General features: G+C 34.3%; 1 protein-coding gene across 7 annotated transcripts in view; it reads left to right on the forward strand.

Moving 5' to 3' along the window:
• LOC136985988 (axotactin-like) overlaps nt 1-24,655 on the forward strand; it is a 219,451-nt gene that overhangs the window by 84,588 nt on the left and 110,208 nt on the right. For all 7 annotated transcript variants that reach the window (XR_010882413.1, XR_010882412.1, XM_067283415.1 and 4 more), the window contains one exon: nt 8,340-8,620. Coding sequence is in view for 5 of the 7 variants with exons in the window: in XM_067283415.1 (XP_067139516.1) it covers nt 8,340-8,620 (281 nt within the window). In the remaining 2 variants the exon portion in view is untranslated. The remainder of the gene's footprint in view (nt 1-8,339; nt 8,621-24,655) is intronic.

A 24,655-nucleotide genomic window follows, 5' to 3' on the forward strand; every position in this document is an offset into this window, starting at 1 on the left:
TGCAAAATTATGAGTTTTTGTCTTGTTAAGTTTAACTTCTGTATTATCAAGTTTTAAAAATAAACCATAATTTATTTTAAACATTTTTATTTTAAAAATTATCACGTGTCACAAGAATTGTATTAAATTCAAAGTTTGTCACTAATCCAAAAAGCTTGGGAAACACTGTCTTAATGCATTCATTGTCAGATTGGCAAGCAAGATAGATCAAAAGTAATATGGACAATTTTTAGTTTGAATAAGCACAAGAGTTAAGCTTCAAAGAGGTTGAATAAAATCCTGCCCCCCCCACACACAGACACATCCATACAGACAAAAAAAACCTCAAATTTTTTTTGCATTTCTCAAAATTTCAAGATCCTAAGTTCAAAAATATAAAAATCTTGGGGGGGTCATTTTTTGACTGATTGTCATACTTTCCCTTTGGTATATATAACAAGAGCCAGGAAAGTAAATCAATTTTTTAAACTGAAAATGGCAGTAAACTTAGTGCAAACAATTATTTTTCTTAGAATTGTGTGAATTGCATTTGAAAATTTAATGTATCACAGCATCTTCTGTGAATCATCATAAAAACATTCATAGTTATAATGGAAAAGTCATTTTATCATTAAAATACACTTCTCTATAGGCTGAAACTAATTTAGTTTGAACAACACTTTAAATACCTTTTTTAGTAACACTTTATTTAAATGAGTGTTTCCACCTCTTTTCACTGTGTCAGCTTTAACAAGGAAATTCAAACTGTCTTCTTAAACAGTTCAAATCTTATTAAACATGGCACAGACCTATGAACATGGGTCAAAAATGCTCATTTAAATACATTAAAGTGTTGCTGGAAAGAAGTACAGGTATACCTCAACTTACATCGTTTCGAGTTACATTGTTCCCGATTATACATCATTTGTCAAAAAAGTATATGGAAAAATAAAAATCAAGTTTAAGTCATTTTATTCAACTTTACATCTGTACGCCACAAATATTGAAGTCTTAATATCACTAGAAAAGCATTAAAAGCACATAAAATCATATTAAAATATGTACATTTACAGTAAATGTTAATATAATCATCATAAATCCTAGAGAACAAAACATGAAAACATCTGTGTTTCTCGTGTTGCCGTCTTATTTAGAGGTCTTTAAGTGCTCATTATTGGTGTTTTCCATCATAGTTTCAACTTACGTCGTAACTACACAAGTAAATTCGACTTACGTCACCTCTCCTGGAACCAATTACCAATGTAAGGCGAGGTATACCTGTATTTAAGGTGTTGTTCAAGCATTTTACTCATTGTAAGGTAAACATAATAAATATTAGAAACAATTTTACATAATATTTTTTCTATTAAAGTATAAACAAAATTATATTTTAATTGAAAAAATTGTTTATATTTAAACTGTTTTGCAGACACTTAAATATTTTTGTTGACCACCAGCCTCAATTTGAAATTGTGGTAAAACCGACTCAATACTGGCCTGGTGGCAAACTAATGTCACACTATCTCCCATTAAATGGGAGCAGTTAGTACTGACTTAAGTGCAATCTCTCGTCACTCTGATTACACAGAAGAAAAGTCTGCTGCAACAGACATCACCTCATTTATGGATGTTATGTACTCTCTGCCTTGGCAATGTGAATGTTTCCAATAAACTAATACTTAATTATTAATATTGTAATTTTAAAAATCTTTGAATCTTTGACTGAAACAAATAATTTTCTTATTAAATGTGAAAGAATCATTTTAAGAATTGAAAATCATGATGAGATTTGCATGATTCTGATTCCAATACCCAGAAAATGTTCCATTTTTCCAATTCCGATTAATCATCTTATCACTAATTTGTACACAGAATAACCATGTATTGTTAGTGTTTAATTTTCTAATGTGCTTAATAAAATACATTATTGATTTTTGTGAAACCGTGTTGTATTATTCTTCGAAGTATCAAACACAAATTCGTGTTAATAACAACCACTTGGCTTTTTTCCACCTTTATTTAGTTGATAACTAAATAAAGTCAACTAAATAAAGGTGGAAAAAAGCCAAGTGGTTGTTATTAACACGAATTTGTGTTTGATACTTCAAAAATACATTATGCTCATTTACCCATTTGCTACTGCTTAGCGCAAAATTTTTTTCCCCACCTAATACACGCAGTTTCATAATGCCAGTTTAGTTTCCACAGTAACAGTGCCACACTTCTTTCATTTATCTCCGCTGCTAGATTCACTGTTATGTTTTGGATGCATTTTTTGAAGCACTAATTGTAGAAGTTTATAAAAATTCACACTCAAGAACCTTAGGTGTCCAGTAACAACCAAAAATTTCACAAAATTAACATTTTCGATCGTACCCCAGTTTCATCAGGTTTTTAACCAGTAAAATTCGAACATGGAATGCATAGAATCATGTCTAGAAATTATTTTTAAAACTATGGAACAATCTAAGCATGTGTAGATAATTTTTAACCACATATATTGCCATGGTGATATTAAATAAAGCAATCCAGGAAGAAGTGATAAGGAGGGAAATATACTGGTGAGAGGGTTTATAGTAAACATCAAACAAGAGTTTGTTGAAACCTCAAAAAATATTTAGATTAGGAAAATTTATAGTATCATCTTTTTTAAGCAAAGGTAAATTTTATGTACGATTTTATTGTAAAAAAACCACTGTACAAAAGCATCAAATTCTACTTTTGAACCTAGCCATAAAAAGAGAATATCATAAACATATTGTAGGTATGCTAAAGGAAGACAGACATTTAAAGAAGAATAGATGGTAAATTCAACCTGTCTCAAGATGATTTCTGTTAGGATAGCAAAAACTGAAGACCATCTTTTTGATGAGATCTCTGGTTCGCGTGTGTATGTGTAAAAGCCAGGCTTGTGACTGGAATCACCAGTTTTTGTTTATTTTGGTTTGTTTTGTTTCACAACTTTAAACCCAAAATAATTTGATGTTTTAGAGTTCATTCCTGAAATGATTAAGAAATGGAGTTAACGAAAGTACTTGGATCATTAGTTAAAATTAGTAAATGTTATTTATGAAGGCCACTCTGAAAGTTTCTGGATACATGAAAACTACTGAACATAGAAAAAAAAACAGCCTGTGATACTTTATTGCCAAACATTTTCTGAGCATAAGTTTAACAATATACCTGAATTTTTAAAATTTCCCACATGCAGGAAGTGTCTGATCTTGAAAGTGCCACTAAATCTGGATGTTGAAAATGGAGCTGAAACAGGAGCATTTCCAAGCAATGATGTTTTATGACTTTAAATCTGGTTTGTCGGAGTCTCAGTTCCTCCACTGTTTGCAAGCAGCATTTCCTGATTCTTGTCCTTGCAGAACATAGGTATTTTGGCAGTTCAGAGAATTTAGACATAGCAGAAACAGCCTTAAAGAAGAGTTGATCTATAACTACAGTGACTTTGGAAAATGTTGTTTGTATCAAGAAACTGCATAGAGAAGACCCATATAACCCATAAGGATATTGAGCACACCTTGGGTATTGGATTGGCAGCAGTGAATGGTATCTTGCACAATCATCTTCACATCAGAAAGATTGTGTCTTGGTGGGTGCCTCATTCTCTGACTGAACAGCAAAAAGAAACTTGTGTGGAATGGTGCTGCTATATGATGGAAAAATTTCAACAGGAAAGCTCAAAATGTGTGTGGGACATTGTCACTGGTGACGAGACCTGGATCTACCAGTATGATCCTGAAAGCAAGAGAGAGTTTGCAAATTGGGTCTTCTCCAGCAAAGCACCAACTGTCAAAGTCAAGCATCCAAGAAGTGTCAGTTGGAAAATGATAGTGACATTCTTTGGAAGACTGGGTCATGTTGCCACCATAGTTCTTGAGGATAGTAAGACAGTTAATGCTGAGTGGTAGGTGACCATTTGTCTTCCTCAAACCTTTCAAAAAATCCACAAATAGTGCCCTAAAACAAGTCTTCATGGACTCTTGCTGCACCATGACAACACAACAGCACATGCAGCAATGAGAACAATGGACTACTTGAGCAACTCCAGAGTACAGTTGGTTGCCCATCCACCTTACAGTCCAGATTTAGCACACTGCAACTTCTTTCTGTTTCCCAAAGCCAAGGAAGTCCTCAAGGGATGTTGTTTTGGGAGTTTGGAAGAGGCAGTTGCTATTGTTGTTCTACAGCACTAGTATTATTGTAAATTTTCATTTTTGTGTATGTTTCATTTGTTTTGTATTGGGACATCACATTTTAATGTGGTGCATATTGTGTATCTGCTGATTGGGTGAAGGTTGGACTACATGTGAATGATGTGCTCCCTAATGGTGGGAGGTATAAATTCAGATGTTTTGTCATGGGAAGCCATTCTTTTCATTTGAGGTCTTCTGCTTGCTACATACCTGCCATGAATAAGAAAAAAATCAGTCACCAGTGAAAGGATTTGGATGCTAGGAAGCTGGACTAAGTAAAAGACAATCCAATTCCATCCATGTGGATTTAGCAATCATCAACAAGGAATGAGTGCTTAGTGACAAGGGAACTAATATGGACAAGTGTAAGACTTTTTTTTTTTTTTAACATCGTAGCCAATTGTGGTGTTCTCATCACTTGTGGAACTATTCTTGTAATTGTACGGAGGATATGAAAATGGGGTCAAACAACCACTAAGTTTGTTGTGTATATATTTTTATGTATATACGTGTTTGCCATTGTAAATTACCATAAGGAAACCCACTAAGTTGCTTGTGTCAAGACCTACTATGTTGTAATTACACAGAATAAATTTTATTTCCTCATCCATTCATGTAAAGTCTCTGTTGTTTTCTCCTGCCATTACCCTACCCACATACCTAGTATACCACAGTGTACGAGTGTAGAACACTATGTACAGATATACCTTGTTAGACATCTCAGAAGACTGGTGTCGGTGCTTCCAGAGCTGGTTCTCCCAAATGCAGCTGTGCATCGAGCATCAGAGAAAGTACTTTGAGAAGATCTAAGAATAGACAGAAAATAACAATGAACAGGGTTGTTGTAAATGAGAACTTTCAGAGTGGCCCTTGTATTTTATTGTGTAATGTCTGAAAACAGTCATGTTAAATTTATAATTTTCTGGCATGACTAATGTAATAAATTTTTAGCTACCAGTGAATCCAAATACTTATACTTTTTTAATAGGTACACAGTCGATTCCAGTTATTAGCTCGGTTGGTTAGTAGGACGTGCTGCGTATTAGGACAAAACATTCAAGAACGAGATCAAATTCTATAATGCAAGCATAAATTATTTCGTCTACTGACCCCGAAATGCTGCTTAGTAGCCCTGCTGGCACAGTATTTTACTTGGAAAACTAAACAAGAGAGACACGAATTTGGATATTTTCAGCTTTTCCACACGCAACCTTTGTCTGGTTTCCTTTATCAGCTGTCAATCATGATTAAGAAACACAAGAAACCTTTTAAGAGTGCAGGCCTTCTCTTTCACTTTCTCACTCAATTGTGTCAAATTGGCTCGACCACTCATACAGACCACATGTTTCAACAAGTTGTGTATTGCTACCATACAAAATGACGAGACAGAAATTCTCAGAAATTCTTTATTCCCTATCTCATGTCCTTACTCTACTTTTGTCTCTGTGGCCATTAACTGTCTGTAGGAGCACTTGCCCTTTGGCTCTCCAGTATTCGATTCAAGATGCCACAGATGGAATTGACACTTTCTAAGAAAATTGATCTGCTAGACCAAATCAGAAGAGAACCCTTAGCACCAGCTACTAGCAACTGGCAGAGATGACAAGTGTATCCAGAAACACAATTTCATGTTTGATAAAGCAGGAAGACAAACTTCTAGAAGAATGGACACCTGCAAAGGAAGCCAAGGAACGAAATGGAAATATGAGGGCAAGGATCCAGAAGTTGACGGTGCTGTCAATCAATGGTTTGGCAATGCAAGCAGTGCCATCAGACAGCAAATGAGAATGATGTTAATGCAGAGGTACAAGAAGTCCGTCAATACAATGAGTTTTTACGAGTTGATGTTCTTGATAATTTTGATACTTTCTGATCAGAATAAGACATTTTAATGAATTCACATTAATCTTCCACACTTTTCCATAGTAAAAAATGTTTTAATATCTGAAATTCAAATGTTTTCTGCCTCTGAATGTTTTGATGCTGACCTTTGAATGAGGCTAAAAACAATTGCAGATATTAAAACATTTTTACTGCTGGAAAAGTATGGAAGGTTAATGTGAATTCATTTCAGTAATATTTCTGTAATTTAAGACACTTTAAATTGTATTTTTCTGATTAAATTTGCTGAGATTTTGTTTTATTTTTAGTGAATTTTGTTTAGTTTATTTACTAGAAGATTCAATCTAATCAACACACTAAAAATCTTTTTTATATCCAAGCTTTAGATAAAAAGCCCTGTGGCCTTACTGTCAAACTGGAGCAGAGTGACACAAATGCACATTTCCTAGATGTCAACTTTTGCCTTGACGTAGACAGAGTGCAAACCAGCATACATTACAAACCTTGCTACGTATCAATATTTATTCCATTGAACTCTGCAGACCTTTTTCTTACAAGATTTCTGCATTCCGTGTGCTAACTAGAAGGTCATACACACATCTCACTAGATGGGAGGATACTGTGGCAGAACTAAAGAGCATTGAAAACACAGTGGTAAAGCACGGGTATGGTCAAAGCATGATACATAATTTATTGCACAGGTACGCCAACCTACTAACGGCATGCCACACACATAGCACACAGATAGACACCCATATTCATAGTAGCAACCAATCACGCACAGTGGTGCAATACAACCAACACCTAAGTTCCATTTATAAAGAAATTGCTAACCGTAAAGGCACAAAGATTGCATATAAGAGATCTAACACAATATATGGGCTGTTACGCAATGATGAAGACAGGACAGAGGAAAGTTGAACTCCGGGTGTGTATATAGTTCCTCTCAGAGACCACAGATTCCAGCAAGATCTAGTATACATCGGATCCACGAAGTGCTCACTAAGCAAAAGAATACAGGACCACAGGTATGATATTGCCAACCAAAGGCATACCACTGTCCTAGCTGCCTATGCCACAGACCCTGAAATACAAGCTGACCTCCATACGGCCAAATTGGTAAAAATGTCAGATCAGGTTCAACACCTTCGCAACCTTGAAGCGTTGGAAATATACAAAGCAGGCCTGGCCGGCAACTTTATTAATGCAAAAGATGCTGCCAATATTTCATATGCATGGAGGTGGTGCTATGAGAAAAAGCCTAAATAACATTAGCATGTTACTAACGTTTCTACACCAGCAAATACATTGTATTATTTATTTGTGGGGATGTAACAATATTTTTATCACTTCATTAGCATGTACAGCAAAAATTAATTTCCAATTTTTAAATAATTTGGAATTTAAAATAATTTTAAACATGTTCGAATTCCAGTTTCGAATTTTATACTGGTCAATAGCCTGATGAAGACCAAGTTTTAGTCGAAAATGTTAGTTTTTATCTAAAGCTATTCATACTGGGATATAAAAAAGGTTTTTAGTGTGTTGATTTATCCTTCTCGGGGATTGTGCAAGAAGTTGATTCAATCTAAAACGTTGTTAGTTAAACTATTTTAGAAAATAAATTTATATATAATTGAGATGGGTTGATAATAATAATAATAATAAGTGCAGAACCCAAACGGTTAGGAGTTGAAAGTTGAAATTTGGTACACAGTTAGAGTTTGTCACGAGAACGTACACTAAGAAGGGATTTTTCGAAATTCTCCCCACGGGGGAGAGGGAAAGGATTAAGGCTTATCCTAAGGAACTCTGCTTCAACTGTACTATTTTAGATGCAATTTTTTGTTTTTACCACAGTGGGGTACCACATTTAGTAGGGTACCATGTGGAGATGAAAGAAGTGTATTCCTTAACAATAGAAGTGTTGGGTAACAATGGAAGTGTTAAGAGAAAGTGGCATGCAGATTTACAGGCGCAGATGTGGTTTTTGCGTTTTTGTGAGAAATGAACATATTTTTAGACCCATCTAAAATTTCTCTAATTAGTCTGGAAACGGAGACCTAATTCTTGCATTCTGTGAAAACGGGTAAGATTGGCTATAATGTAGTAATCTTAATCTTCGCTATCATTACTTTTTGCCCGAACAATGCTGGGCGTATCTGCTAGTTATTAAATAACTACAATTTATGAAATTAGTTATAATTTTTTTAAATCATTTCCTTTGAATTATTAAGATTTTAATAATCCAAACTTCTCTACTTGCTTTTAAATGATACTTAGTGATATTTTTTCTTTTTATTTGAAATATAGGTTGATGTCACTCACTTGGTTGCAATCAGCAAAAGGGTCATTAGTAAAGAAAATAAATTCTGTGCCTAGACAATGCATTTGTGATAATGATAAGAATTGTAATAAGAATATGTTTCCTTGTAATTGTGATGTAAAATCAGATCGTTGGTACAATGACAAAGGAGAAATAACAAATTCTGAAGACATTCCTATTACACGTATTTATGTTATTCAGCCTAAAGATTTTCCACATGATGGAGAAGCCCATCTTAGACTGAGTGCACTTCAGTGTATTGAAACAGGTGAGAATATTAATAAATGGTAAATGTACAGTGTACTGTAATTCAGACAGAATTTATTAAAGAAGTACTAATTTTTTTAATAATTAGTCAAATTAGAAGTACTGATATTTAAAACAGAGAACAGATAAATTTAGAAACTTAAAGTTATTTTATTTTAATAATATTTTTGAAGTTTTCACATGTTATCAGTTTATTCTATATTATTTGAAAAAATACTTAAGAAAATAAACTTTTTAGAATTGCTGTATAATTACAGTTTAAAATAAGACATTTTATTTTATAATAATAATTCCATTATTAATCCTTGAACATACCAATTATTTTCTCAAGTGTACTTTAAAAGTGATTATTTTTTTTATAACTGCTTCTAGATCTATTTGGAAAGATAGTATTCTGATTAATATTAATTTTCAATTATTTCAAAAAACTAAGGAGATAATTGAGGTAATTACGGATATAAATTATTCTCCTAAGTTAACTCAAGTACAAGAAAAAAATTCAGAAACAATTACAGTGATTTTTTATTGAAAAATATTGTTTTTGAAGCATGGTACTATTATGAGATAAGTGTATTTATTAATTCTTACGTAGGTATGAGATTTACACAACAATATTAACAAAACACAAAACAAAAATTTTATTACAGCCCTTCTGTAAAATATACACAAAAACTCAAGGTTTAATGCCAGCTCTAAGAATAAATTCCAGCAGTCACCCAAGGTATACAGCAACAATTAGATGCATCATACTAAATTTATAGCATAATAAAAACAAGATATTAATTACTGTTACACTTAAAATGAAAATACAAATAAAAATACCTTAAACTAGACTCTTAGCACTGAGTCTTAAAAATTAAAATTAAAATTACATAGACGGAAATTGAAAGATAAGGAGTAAAGGGTAGTTAAGATTGAGGACAGCAAAAAACAAAGGGTATTTGGGTTCTTCAAAAGCTTCCTGGTGTCATCTGATGGATGTTGACAGACAAAATATTTTCAAATAATGACCTTCACAATTAAGTCCGCTGATGAGTTTTTTTTTTCATAAGGCTAACACTCTTACTAAAAGATATTACAGGCCATCAAACAAAGGGTCATGTGCTCCACAGATATCCCCTACTCAAGAAAACCAACTCTGTTCTCTATCCAAATTTGGGTCAATATGAGAGATTCAACTTCAGCTAGAATCAGCTAGATAGTGAGGTTTTTAACTGTTTTATTCCTGTCTTGTTCTCTAGTACCCTTTCATCCTTTTCATTTTCTTTAATACTAACAAGGCAACTGTCGGAGTGTCATCTAATAGATTTTAATAAAATTTAGTTAATAATTACGTTAAAAGTATACAAACTCTATGACAAATTTCTAGTATTCACTAAAAGTGTTAATCAGAGTTATTAGCAATCAAATGTCGTACTATTTTATAGTACTTAAACACAAATATGCAAATTTTTAGAAGTGAAAGGGTCGCGGAGGAAGACGGCGATATTACATTTAGAATAAATTCTGGAATTTTCGAAAATGGGAGAAGAATTAATAAAATTTAGTTTAATTACGTTAAAAATATACAAACTCTATATTAAATTTGTAATGTTTACTAAAAGTGTTAACACAAATATGCAAATTTTTAGTAGTGAAGAGGTCGCGGAGGAAGACGGCGCTATTACATTTATGAATGAATTCTAGTTTTCGAAAATGGGAGAATTAAATGTAAATATTCAAAACATTATAGCAGAATTTAAACGTTTATGTGATAATGTTTGGCCTACAGAAAATATTTGTAGGCCTAATATTTCAGACGTTGATAAACAGGTAGCCAAACTGCTTTTTAATGCATTTAGCGATATTTTAAGTAGTTATGTAAGTAGAGATGACGAAGAGTTTTGTCAGATGGAAAATAATAATTTGATTATAGATAGGCCTATTTCAGATAATAAAATAACACGTCTGCTTCTAGAGAAAGAAACTGATAACGCAGACACTGACTGTGAATCGGGATATTCAGATGATGAAAAATTCGATAAGAATATAATCTCAACAAAACGAAAAGAAGAAATTCTTAACTTGCATAAGAAACACCCAAAATGGAAATTACACACATTACAGCGGAAAGGAGCTAAAGAATTAAAACGTTTTAGTGATTTATATAAATGGGAAAAACAATTTAAATCTCGAAAGCATAGAATTGAAACGTTAAAAATCATTAAAGAACATACTAAACAAATGTTTGACGAAGCTCGAGGCAGCTATAAAATTGTTAAAGGAAATCAATTAAAAATATGGGCATTACAGAAATTTCTTCAACTGAATAGTTCAATTAAGTTTACCGCTAGTGATTCTTGGGTTGCAAAATTTAAAAAAGAATATAGATTAGTATCTCGAAAGATTACAAAACTTGTAAATAAAACAGAAATAGTGAACGAAAAGGATATATTAGTAAAAGCTGCGCAATTTCAAACAACAGTAAAAAATTTATTGCCGTCTTATTCACGTAACTTCATATTCAATACGGATCAGTGTGGTTTTTCATACGAAATGATTTCACCAAGAACACTTTCATATAAAGGAGAAAAAAACACTATTGGATTTGCACATTCTCCAAGTAATAAAGTAACGCATTCCTACACTGTTCAATATTTAATTAATGCTAACGGACAAGTTGTAGGTAATGTATTTATTTGCTTACAAGAGGCTCATGGAACCTTTGGACGTAGAGTTCAAGCATCGCTGTTCAATGCCCCAAACGTAACTGTTACAGCTAGCTCATCTGGCAAATTATCTACAGCAATTATTACAAACTATGTAAAAGACGTATTATCTCCAAATATAACAGAAAACTCTTTATTAATAATTGACTCGTGGAGTGGACAAACAAATATTAATATTTATAATACAGTATTTCAAACATCTACAAATCAAAATTCATGCGAAATATTAATTATTCCACCAAAGTGTACGTCTATATGCCAACCTTTAGATGTCGGATTTCATAGACAATTAAAACTTTTAGCTAAAGAAATTTTAAATGCTATACAATTATTCTGTAATGATTCTTCGATGAAATTGTTTTGGACAACTAGAAATGGCATTATAAAATTACATTCGATTCTTCATCATCAATTATCTGCGCCAATATTTAATAATTTGATTAAACATGCATGGTTCGCTTCTGGACTCATAAATGAAAAGTGTCAATTCTTAAATGTAAAACAAGTTTGTTTTTCTTTTTTAAACACTGACAGTTTAAATTGTGTCGAGAGTAATTGCGAAAATCTTCGATTTGTTAAATGTGCACGATGCCAACAGATTCTTTGTTTATTTTGCTTTGTTGAAAAATATCATGTAAATAGTTGTCCATCTAATAATTTGTGAATATAATAACTTTTAAATATATCTATTAAAATGTATTTATTTATTACGTTTCGATTGTTTTCTTTATATTTATTCTATCAATACTTTTATATTAAATTTCATTGTTAAACTAGTATATATATCTAATCTTTTATAATATTTATTTGAGTTATTTCTTCTTCTACTCTGTAAATGTAATACAGTGATACCTCTGTTTTCGTAGTGTTTAATACTAAAAAAATTAAGAAATTAATATAAAATGAGTATAAAAAACTAATACAATGGTCTCCGAAACAGAATCACCATCTAACTGTTTTTGATTGATCGAAATTAATAATAACTGTTCGGCCTCTTCAATTGTTTGCGGTCTCTGTTTCATTAGCACATTTACGCCTTTCGCTACATTAGCCTCCTTTTTGCTTCCTTTTTCGCCACAACGAAACTTATCGTGGATGACGACTTCCCGAATACAGTACATGCGACCGATTTCAGCAATTTTAATGCCAGTCACGTATTTTTTAATGATTTCCTTCAACTCGATCGTGTTCCTGGCCTTGTTCGAAGGGCTACTGGCTCTGGAAACTTTCTTTGGTCCCACGATGGAACTAAAAAGAATGGAAGCAATGGAATTGTTTGGCTAGACGCGCGGAGTAATGCTCGTACAGCAAAAAACACCGCCACGAGGACTTGTGAGCAGAAAAATGCGTGGGTCGCTCTTTGTTTTCGCAAAATTAGCAACGAGATCATGTGGCACGCCGACAAAATCCGAGGCAAATTTTTTGCAAAAAATTGACGAAAACCAAAGTCAACGAAAATCGAGGTATTACTGTATCTTCCTCCGCGACCCTTTCACTACTAAAAATTTTCATATTTGTGTTAAACTACTATAAAATAGTACGACATTTGATTGCTATTAATCCTGATTAACACTTTTAGTAAACATTACAAATTTAATATAGAGTTTGTATATTTTTAACGTAATTAAACTAAATTTTATTAATTCTTCTCCCATTTTCGAAAATTCCAGAATTTATTCTAAATGTAATATCGCCGTCTTCCTCCGCGACCCTTTCACTTCTAAAAATTTGCATATTTGTGTTTAAGTACTATAAAATAGTACGACATTTGATTGCTAATAACTCTGATTAACACTTTTAGTGAATACTAGAAATTTGTCATAGAGTTTGTATACTTTTAACGTAATTATTAACTAAATTTTATTAAAATCTATTAGATGACACTCCGACAGTTCCCTTGTAAGTGTCTAGTTCTCACTACCAGAGATGGACCAAAACTATCCTTCCCTTCTCCAATATAGTTTTTCTTGACTCCTAGTTGTACATTTTTGTAAGGTATCTTGTACACCTGCTTTTTCTTCTTTCTTAATGTTATCTTTGTCATTCCTTAAAATTGTATATAAGTTCAGAGCTCTTTTCAAAACTATTTTTGACTTCTTGCGATCCGAAATTTCTTTCATAATGCCTTTCGTGTTTCTGTTATATGTGAAATTTATGATTTTACTGAGATCATGTTTTCAAGCCCTTGCTCTGCCCATCTTGTGTCTTGTAATCATTCCTGTATTGGTGTTAAAACAAGAAATTTGGATGTAAGATTTTAAGAACACAAGTAAAATGTCAGAAAAAGTTCCAACACAACAGTACTTTCTCAGATGGCACAGACTCCAGGCTCGATAGTAAAATGGGATGAAGCAGATATTGTCAAACCCTTGCACTCCCCAACATTAGTGATGAGTGCCAAGAAAATTAAAATATATAAAAGCAACTTAATCTTTCCAAAACTTCGGACTTTTTTAAAATGCCGTGGGACACAGGACAAATTGTAAAAAATAGGGACTGTCCTGCCAAAAGCAGGACATCTGGTCACCTTATGGTAGATGGTAAAATTAATGATATTAAATTGTATAATTCTTTTAGTACGTCTTTGCTTAGCTCATCACTAATTATAGTATTTTTATGTCTAAGAGTGACTTGCCAATCTAGTCTGAACACGAATATAAATATTGCAATTTACTACATAATTTAAAATTTAGATAAAAATTTTTCCATAAAATTTACTTAAAAGAATTAAAACTTGCTTCAGAAAATTGTTTTTCATAATATTTAAAATTATTAACATCTAAAAGTAATAAAAGTTCTAAAGATTTTATGTCAGAAAATCTGTCAATATAATTATAATTAAATATATCTTTGTGAAGAAATGTACATAAAAATAACAAAATCTTCTTTACTTTTTAAATCTTAAAACAATGCACTTAGTCAAATAGCTCCCAACAAGTGGCTCATCTAATGGATAGAATCATTGGAAACGTTATATGATATTTTGGTGTGTAGCATCCACCAGCTAAACCGCCAAAGGTTGGTGCTGTGTAAAGTGCATGCGCAAATGCCTGTAATCTGGCTGCTTTACAGTTTACACAAATCAGATATTTTTGCTGTGGAAGTTATCCTGTATTCGACAATACAGTGCTTTCATTGGGAATATGCATATACAAATTTAGGTTAAAGTTTACCTAGGGAACCCCAATGGCCCCGCTTCCGGTCGCCATTTTGTTTGCTGTACTAAGCACGCATACTACGTTCAAAAAATTATGCAAATTAGTTAGTATGTATAATTTTTTGAAAAAATAATAATTACATTAGTAAAAAATAAATGTTTTAAGATTATTTTGCAAGTTCAGCTAGCTATGAAATATAAAACAAACTGTTACTCACGTGTTTGACGCTCTGTCATACATTTCCTTTCCGTTTCTTCTCGCTTTTCCTTGATTTGCGATCCCTATCGCTGATGTTTCTATTTTTACACAGTTTTTTAGTTTCGCCACATGAACGTGCCTTACTTTTTTCCCCTTCTTACACTCGTCGCTTTATGGAGCAGCTGGAACGGACTCCGGTTCTTTCCATTTCGGCTCGATTCCGGACCCTTCTCTGCACACACCTCCTACAACCCACCTCGTCCCCTTCAATTTTCTACCTTTCTCGTATTTTCTCTTTGCAATTGCTGTTTCGTCTATTTCCACAACTTTATTTATCCCGCCAATCTTAAAAGTACTGTACATGGGTTATTAATGGAAACCATCATAACAAAACGTAAAAAGTTTGCCCAGTCGACTGCTGTGTTTTTGGAGATTCCCGAAGCTCCAGCAGCAACAGTTAGCGAACACTCTAAACACAGTAGGTGCCAGATAAATGACAAAAATACTCTCCCACGACAAACGACCACATTTCCCTTTAAAGGTTCCTTGGAAAGCTGAATAATTCGATCGTGCAACACATTACATCGCATCGATACAGAGTTTTTATCTGCTCTATACATTAATTCACGACGTTTCCCACATTTGTCGCATACCTCTTCTACGTGTTGCAAATTCGAGAATATTGCAAATTTCACATCACTAGGCATTTTCTTATCTATTGCCAAATCATCGAAACCAGAGTACATTAATCTAAAGAAACGACCGGAGGTACAATTAATCCAAAAATTTTCAGAATTAATGTATGCAGTTTCCATTTTGTCGCCAAAAAAAAGAAAAAAAAGTCTTACAACAATTACGAATACGATAGAATTATTAAATTTGCTGCACGTTGCATCACGAAAAGTAGGCGGAATAAAAACTTACCTATTTACTATTAAAAATAGCAGAAAGTAGCATTTTTTCTTCAAAAATGTTTAACTGGTGAAAAAAAACCACTCGCAGCAGTCGAGCCGTCACGAAAAACAAAAAATTTGCATACGATAGCGTTATTTAAAAATTGCGCCACCTACACCGAATTTCTAACATCACCTGCCGTCGAGATTACCGGAAGCGCGGCCATTGGGGTTCCCTAGGTAAACTTTAACCCAAATTTATATATTTGAATATGAGAGATTAACAATGATATTGTATATTTGGAATACAATATCATTGTTTTCCACATGTATAGAAATTTGTAATAAAATACACAAAATTAATATTTTATTATAACTGCATTAAGTAATTCAAAGTGCATTAAAATATGAAAATAATTGCACAATATGTATTTACATAGGCTGTTTTTTTTCAACCTCTGATGGTCCATAAAACAAAAACAAGTGTGAGCCCGGGGAGCGATCAGAGAGAGTCTGACTGCCCCTTCTGGCAGCAGGTTGTTGACCTACTCACTTGTCAAGGATGGCTGTTATGTTTTGTTATGCGTTACGTGAGTGAAGGGGAGTTGAGATGGAGTCGACGGTAAGGTGTGGCCGATGGTCAAGTAAAGACTCCATTTAACAACAAAACATTTATTAAAATCAACGAAAAAGTTAGTTACAATTTTAAGTTTGCTAAGCTACAATTCCTAATTCTCAATTATGCGTAGGGGGAGCTCAAAAGAGAGTGTTTACGGATATTATTTCATACCTCTTTGCAAAGTCAGTAGACAATGGAATATCCAAAATTATAGGCACTAGGTCAAATTTGTCACGACTGTGTTAAACAAATAATTTGCAGCTCGTCCACGAGCATGTATGAACCGAATGAGACTCCCCTGAGGGGGGAAAAGACGCAGTTTTTATAGATTTGCCATGGGAACTAAGTCACGAGATCATTGTTGGATGGAAGAAAATGATGAATTCGGATGTTGAGTGTACAATTTTATGATGTTACAGCGTGAGATCGGTTGCCTTAAAAGGAAGACTTATAAATTTCCCACGAATTCTGTTTTTTGTTTTTTAAAATCAATGGAATAATTAATTTGGAAAAACTAGATAAAAACTTGAATTTCACACAAGTGTAAATAACAAAATGAATTTATTACCAAAAGTTAGATACCTACAAACATGGTTATTTATTGACATACTTATGAGGCATTTGAAACATTTGTCATATCTGTGGACAAGCTTTACAATCCCCTCTTCATATAATGTTTCCATTTAATGACTTGAGATGGGCCTTAACATTGTTTTGAAGATTGTCATTAGTCTCGAACCTCTGCCCTCCTAGCCATGTTTTCAGTTCAGGGTAGAGGTGTAAGTCTTCACACATTAAAGGTGTGTGAAGACTTCCACCCAGCTTGGAACTTTTTAAACACCCAGCGTATAGCCCCAATTTAGCACCGAGCAACTTCCACCTCTTTCCTAAACTGAAAACATGGCTAGGATGGCAGAGGTTTGAGACTAATAACGATCTTCAAAACAATGTTAAAGCCCATCTCAAGTCATTAGTGGCAACATTCTATGAAGAGGGGATTGTAACGCTTGTCCACAGATAGACAAATGCCTCAATCTTCACAGTAATTATGTTGAAAAGTAACCATGTTTGTACCTAACTTTTGGTAATAAATTGATTTTGTTATTTACACTTGTCTTTGTTTTATAGACCATCGGAGGTTGAAAAACTGCCTTCATATGTTTTAGAAAATACAAGGGAAGCAACACTTCCATAGCTTGCATGGATGGCATGCCACTGCCTACAACACAATAATGGAATAAGTTATAGGAACAAAATTAACATAGAATAAGTAAACAGAATAAGTATTTTGTTAGTACTTTATACTAACAAAATACAAAAAATGAACTATCTAACCTAAATCTATTCTAAGAAAAGGCTAGCTAAGCTACTGACATCCTAGAAACTAAACTTAGGCAAATAGAGTAATAAAAACTAATCTACACCAACAAAAACAAAAAGGGAAGAACTAATTTAACAAGCAGAATTATAATGAAAAACCAATAAGTCTCTGCTAGGCCTAAGCCAACTAAAGAAGCTTAACCTTTTATCAGGTGCAATCCCATCTTGAGGACAGTATTTTTCTTCTTATGTACACCACTGCTTTCATGTGCATGTGATCATCCTATAGAGCAGGTGTATTCTCAAAGAGATATGTGCACTAAACAATACTGGAGTGAGGAGTGTTTTGGTTTTGGAAAACATTTATATTTTTCAGAGGAAATATGTATAACCCGCCTTTATTGTGTATTGCACCTGCTTGTGTTATGTGGCTGTGTAGAAAAGATGTAAGTAATTCTTTTGTTTTCTCTGCTATTTTTACCTTTCTTACCTTACTTTAGTTAGTAAACATTAAAAATTTAAAAATATTTATTTTCGAATAACTTATAATTGATAAATTATAAGTGATAAATTATACTTGATTTGACTATGCTTGATTTAAATTATACTAGACTATACTTGATTATACTTAATACTATACTTGATTTAAATTATACTAGACTATAAATTATAATTGATAAATTATAAGTTATAACTGTTACATTATGTTTGTGTTTTTATATTTTTTTACTAGAAAAATAGATTGGTTTATTTTTACTACTTGTTTATACAACTGTTATGCTTTTAATTGCAAGTATGATATTTTTATAGGTTCATATGCCTACAAGACATGTCTTGTGTTCTTCAAGATCATTCAGAAGAGAAGTAGCGAAATACCATTACTACTGTAGAAGATGAAAGTGATGGCAACTAATCCCCCTCAAAAACCCTCCTCTAATCGGAGTGTTATGAACACCGATTAGAGGGGGGTTTTTCTCTTTTTGTCGGGATGGTGTAAGGCCCTCACGTATGTGGATGGCAGTTCTGGAGGCAGGAAACAACAAGTGTTACGAAAGAAAATCATTTATTTTTTCAAGATATACTTACATAATTGGGTTTGCACATCCAAGTTCGATGGAATGTCAATGGAAAAATCCAGAATCCTTTCTTTAATTTTTCTGAAGAACAGCCCTGAGACAGTGGCAAGTCAGAGATCGAGGCAGTGGTGACGAGAGGATAACACAACTGGTCTCTTTCGAAGATGATGTAGAAAGAGAATATTGGAACTGGGAGGTGGAAGTTCAGAGGAAGAAACTCAGAGGAACTCTATGAAAGAAGCCATAGGTGGAAGCTCCCTGTGTCCTTGATGGGAGAGGTTTTATCTTTTTCATGTTCTATTCTTTTTTAATTGGTTGGGCTTTCCCTTCTTTCCTCCCCAGTTGGTTTTTTACCTGTCTCGAGGTAAAATTTGAAACCAGTTTGGGTCGCAAGAAAGGTCTTCCCAGGATGGTTTATCTGACACCATCCTCTCAACTCTGATCACAATTTATTGATAACTAAGACATCCACGCTCATATTTTACTTTTATTTCCTTTTTCCTTATTGTGTCTTAAGTTTTAAACAATTCTCCTTTTTATTTCCTTTTATTTTAAATATTATTTTCCTTCTATTTTTTGAGCATCTATGTCAGTCTGGTGTTATGGTCTCGACACTTATATTACCTGTTTTCTCAATGGTTTAATTTAATAAAATATACATTTCCTTTTTTAATTATGAACTATTTCCATAGCATCACACAACCTAGGTGCAAAAGATTTTGGAAAGTGATCATTAAAGTGAATCGCAATGTGTGGTTCGAATGAGGACAACTCTAATAGTGCACAAAGTAGTGATATGTTATATTGTATTTTTTACTTTATATTCCTCATTGCTTTGTATCATTTTTTCAAATAAATAATTAAAACTTATGAAAATGAAAAAACCGATTGTAAATATTATTTAATCTGAAAGTAAAAATTGTTAGTCCCCAGGACAGATTTCACCTGCTCATTTTAAAATATCAATTGCACTTGACAATAGGTTAAGCTAGTTAAGCCTAATGAAGTATAAATGGTTCTAAAACAAAAACTATCTATTCAAAATTGAAAAACCAAGTAACAATAGACTCTAGAATACAAGCACTAACTATTTTAAACAAAAGAAATATCACAAAACACTGAAATGTGCAGATCTAACAATCCAAAGAGCTCCTGCTGAAAGTCATCAATGCAGGCAAAGACTAGTGAAAGAATTATTATTGTTCTATATGCTGGATTTTTGCCTTGTGAATAATTTTCACATGTGTAATTCAATGCTGACTGTATATCATTCAGTTTATATTGTTTTGTATACAGTGGTCACTGCTTATGATGAACATTGATTAATATTATCAGCCCTTTAATGTAATTAAAATCCATTTTCCCAAACCATCTCTATATTTCCTGTGTAAAATCTTGCCAGATATTGTGATCAGCCTGCCACTTATTATTATAATTTTAGCATGATACTCATGCCAAGTAATAGTAGTAGGAAGTAGAGTTCATTTTGTATGGCATTATTAATAGAATAACTTTTTTTCTGAGTGCTTTCAACAAATATATTTTCGTTGTCTTCGGGCAAAATAAAACTTTTTAAAATCAAGCATAAACGTTTGAAACGGAAAAGGAACACACACAATTTTAAATAAAATGATTTTGGAATAAATTCAATGTGAGTCGACTGTAAATTTCAAATATGTGCAATGTAATACAAAGCATGCGTGGCTTTTTTTATAGAGCAGAACACATAATGTTGTTCCTAAGTGCATCTCACTTAAGTACAAGGCATCAAATGTGGAAAAAACACTCCTTGCAAAGCTGATTAGGAACATGTGAAAGTGCTTTGCGGAAATCAAGCTCAAACTCTATGCAGAACATCTTCAGTTTACCAATGGGTGCGACCTGTCTAATCTTTACGATCAGTTGGGCAAAATACATAGTATAGCATCCAGAGCTACTCAACTTCTGCAAAAGAAATTAGACAGTAAGTTCTAGTGGTTACTATGTTCCTCGTGCAGACAACACAAGGTGGTGGTGAGCATCCCATATTATAATTATAGAGATGAGGACGTGCCTACCATTGTACATGAAGTTCTACAATGTAGGTCCAAATACATTCCCCTACTAACACCAATCTTTATCAGTTGGTCCCAGCCTCATTGGCTGTACTCAAGTCGTGCCAGGCAACAACCAAGTATCCACAATTGGAGTTGTCAGTAGTCACAAAGCTTGCAATGGCAAAACAAACGCCTGGTGAGTCCAAACACCATGTAGACTGCCAAGCAGTAATGCATTTCCTCGCCAGGACTGACTTGAGGCTTCTAGTCTCAGACAAGAACAAGAAATTTGTACTGTGCAAAGAAAACGGTTTTCTCCTTAGAGCAAACAAGTTTCTCTCCTAATCATGTTCCTTGGTGATAAGTGAAGATCCTACACCAATGATCCTACGAAAAACAAGGAGAATCATAGCCCTACCAGAGGTAGTGTCAGCCCTAACTGGGTGCCTTGACCCCCCCTCCAATGTTGTATGCCCTAGGTTGTTTTTTGAACCAAAAACACATAAAGTGGACTGGTCATTACAACCACTTGTGAACAAGAAATCTCACCCCACCTACCTTTTAGAAAAAGCCCTTACTAAGTTCCTACGTGCACTGATTCCAGACTCAACCTATGTTACCCCCTCCTCCTTGACCACTAAATCCACCATCACTGCAAGCATTGGCAGGGTACAAACAAGTGGTCTACACCTTCTACAAACTAGATGTAGTGGCCTTGTACCCTTTGGTGCCCATGTTTGAGGCCATAATGCTGATCAATTCTCTGCTTCTGAGGAAGGGTTTTAATGCCCAGCAGGTATTGGATATACATGATGCATTGTTTATCATCACTGAACACAATTATTTTCATTTCAATCGAAGGATTTATTTACAGAAACAGGGAGTTACCATGGGTTTCCCTTTATCTGCCATTCTAGCGAATTCATCATGAGAGAAATCAAGCACAGAATATTCAATTTCCCCCTTACCATCCTCTACCCCCCACTGTACTTACATTACATGGATGATACCCTGATAGCCTGGAAGGGCACTGATGAAGCCTTTTGTACCTTCATGCAGCAAGTCTCTAGTATATATCCCTCCATTAATTTTACTTGAGAAAAAGAAAGTAATGCGGCTATAACTTTCTTAGATTTGCACATACATAGATCTCCGGAAACGCTGCTATTCTTGGCTCACCATAAGTTTAATATGCTACCACACATCATCCCAGCAAATGTGTTCCAGTCTGCATGCTACATTGATGCCGCCATTGCTGCCCTCATCAGAAGAGCCTTCTTGCTGCCATCAACACAGGAACTTATAAACAAAATTAACAACATTGAATTAAACAACATTAACTTAGCAGTATGTGCAGCAGGTTTTTCGTGTGCTAAGTACACATGTGCTCAACGTGGTCAAGAAAACACTATTTCCAAACACCATGCTAAGCAAAAAGAGGGAGGTCACAGTTGTTCAATCATCATTACCATACCTCGGACCTCTTTCTATACGCATTTTCCGCATATTTAGACAGCATAACTTTCTCTTGCCCCTTTCTCCGCTACCAAACTTATGCAGACTTATCTGCAACGATTGGAACAAGTTCTTCACCTTTGAGAAATCAGGAGTTTGTGCAGTACCATTGGAAAATCTCATAATGGGGAGCAATACAAGATACACTGAAGCCACAGCAAGAATGCTTGCTACCTGCCTAGCCGAACACCAGAATAATGTGGCCAAAGGAGGGTGCACAACAGAGCTTGCAAGAAAGGTGCACGATCTGAATTACAACCTGTTATGGACCCAATCTACAATACTCAGAGCCTGCAGCAACCGAAAACTCCTCTTTATATGGGAGTCTCTATTCATAACAACCTTGAAAATGTGCAATGCCCCCACTCTGGAACTGCCCAACATATGGATCGCCCTATATAAATGGTTAAACAGCAATTTGCATTGTCTTTCACACCATTGATGTGGACCAGCACCACTCGTAAGCCATACTACATCACACGTATAACATCGTATGTATTTGAAATTTACAGCCGATTCATATCAAGTTTATTCTAAAATTGTTTTATTTAAAATTATATGCATTCCTTTTTCGTTTCAAATGTTTATGTTCGATTTAAAAAAATTTTATTTTGCCTGAAGACAACGAAAATATATTCGTTGAATGCACTCAAAAAGAAAGCTATTAATAACGCTGTACACAATGAACTCTACTTCCATCCACTTATTGTTATCAGATATAAATATCATAAATGCTCGAGTTTAAACTGCCAAATTAGGATTAATTTAAAATAACTTTTTAAAAACATTAGGTATTACTTAGTTATTAGTTAGGCAAAAATGATGTCACTCTATATATATAAGTTTATAGTAACACAGTGGCGTGCCGTCATTGGAAGCGATGGAAGCGCCGATTCCACCTTCCAATGACTTTCCCTTGTATTTTATAAAATATAAATTTTCATATTTTAACGTACTTTGCATTAATTAAAATTAATATTTTATTATAACTGCATTATGTATCTTTTACAAATTTCTATACTACATGTGAAAAAAACAATAAGATTGCTATTGTATATTCGAATGATTCGGTGGCGGAAGGAGTGTCGAAACCGGGTCAGTTTCCAATCAGCCAGATTATATAGGCATTGTCACATGCGGTTTACAGAGCACCAACCTCACCCGGTTTAGCTGGTAGAAGCGACACACTCATAAAGAGTCCTACTTTATATCCCGGAGCGGTTGTGGGCTGTTAGCCACCTGCCTGTCAACTTCCAAGCAGCCAGATTATAGGCATTGGCGCATGCGCTTTACAGAGCACCAACGTCACGGTTTAGCTGGTAGAAGCGACACACGTGTAAAGAGTCCGACTTTATATCCCGGAGAGGTTGTGGGCTGTTAGCCGCCTGCTAGATATTCGGCCACCCTCGCCTGATTATGTGAATCATGAGCAGACTAGATCAACGGCGGACAACCCCCGGCCCGCGGGCCAGCTACGGCTGGCGAAAAGTTTCTATCCGGCCCACGAGATCTTTAATAGATTATTAAATTGGAAAAATAACTAATTAATAGTTATTTTTCCAATTCTTTGTAATTTTCGAAAACGATAAGAGAAATAAATGTAGTAATTAACTTTTTATTTATTTATTTCATATTTGCAGACTAAAAAAATTACGAGTCACAAGTGTGGTCTTACGCCATATTTTTCTTTGTATATTTTATTTGTATATATATATATATGTATATATTCCTCTTTCCCTTTATTTCTCCACCCTTTGTTCCCTGCTCTCTTTCTTCTGGAAACTTCTCTCAGCGGGTGGCAACGAACTGGTTTTAAGACAAAGAAAAAGGGATAGCCTGCAGGGGCTAAAAGAGTGATAGACTGGCCACTTTTGGGCCGAGACGACGAGCTGTGAGGACGTGTTTAGTGAGGTCTCCAGGAATTTCGCGCCGACGGGAGCACGAAGGAGGCAGCAAACCGAACGTTACGGAATCTAGAGAAAAACTCTAGAAATCTGATACAAAAGCTCTTCTGGAAGTCTATCGGAAGAACACGAAGTAGAAAATTCGAACACTACGGTCGTCGAATCTCGTATCGTCCAAGAAGGCCTGAGTTATAGCCACCATCACGAGTTCACTAGCTAAGTTTGGGTACCCGTTCTTGTCTTGTTCTGTCCTATTATCTACATCTTCTCTTTCCCTCTCTAGCATAAGTAGTTTTAAGTAATTAGTTATAAGTTTCTTTTTCGCGCCCCTTCTGTAACGCGTCGCGTACATCAATTCTTTTGTCGCGAGTTTTTCGACTACGATTCTGCCGAGTTTTAAGTGATTTTGTAAAAGGAGTGTCGGAATACAAACGTGTATCGAGAATCCTGTATAATTTAACAAACGCGGGTGAAAATTAAAATAAAGTTGTTAAAATTTCCTTTATCCTCTCGTCGGACTTATTTTTTCACCACGTGCGTTTGACCACAACGGCGTCCACGACAGGATTCCGACTATAAAAACTCCTTGTCGGTACTATTCGGCAGAAT

Source organism: Centruroides vittatus, unplaced genomic scaffold (assembly GCF_030686945.1).
Source record: "Centruroides vittatus isolate TY-2023 unplaced genomic scaffold, ASM3068694v2 contig_986, whole genome shotgun sequence".
Classification (NCBI taxonomy): Eukaryota; Metazoa; Arthropoda; class Arachnida; order Scorpiones; family Buthidae; genus Centruroides; species Centruroides vittatus.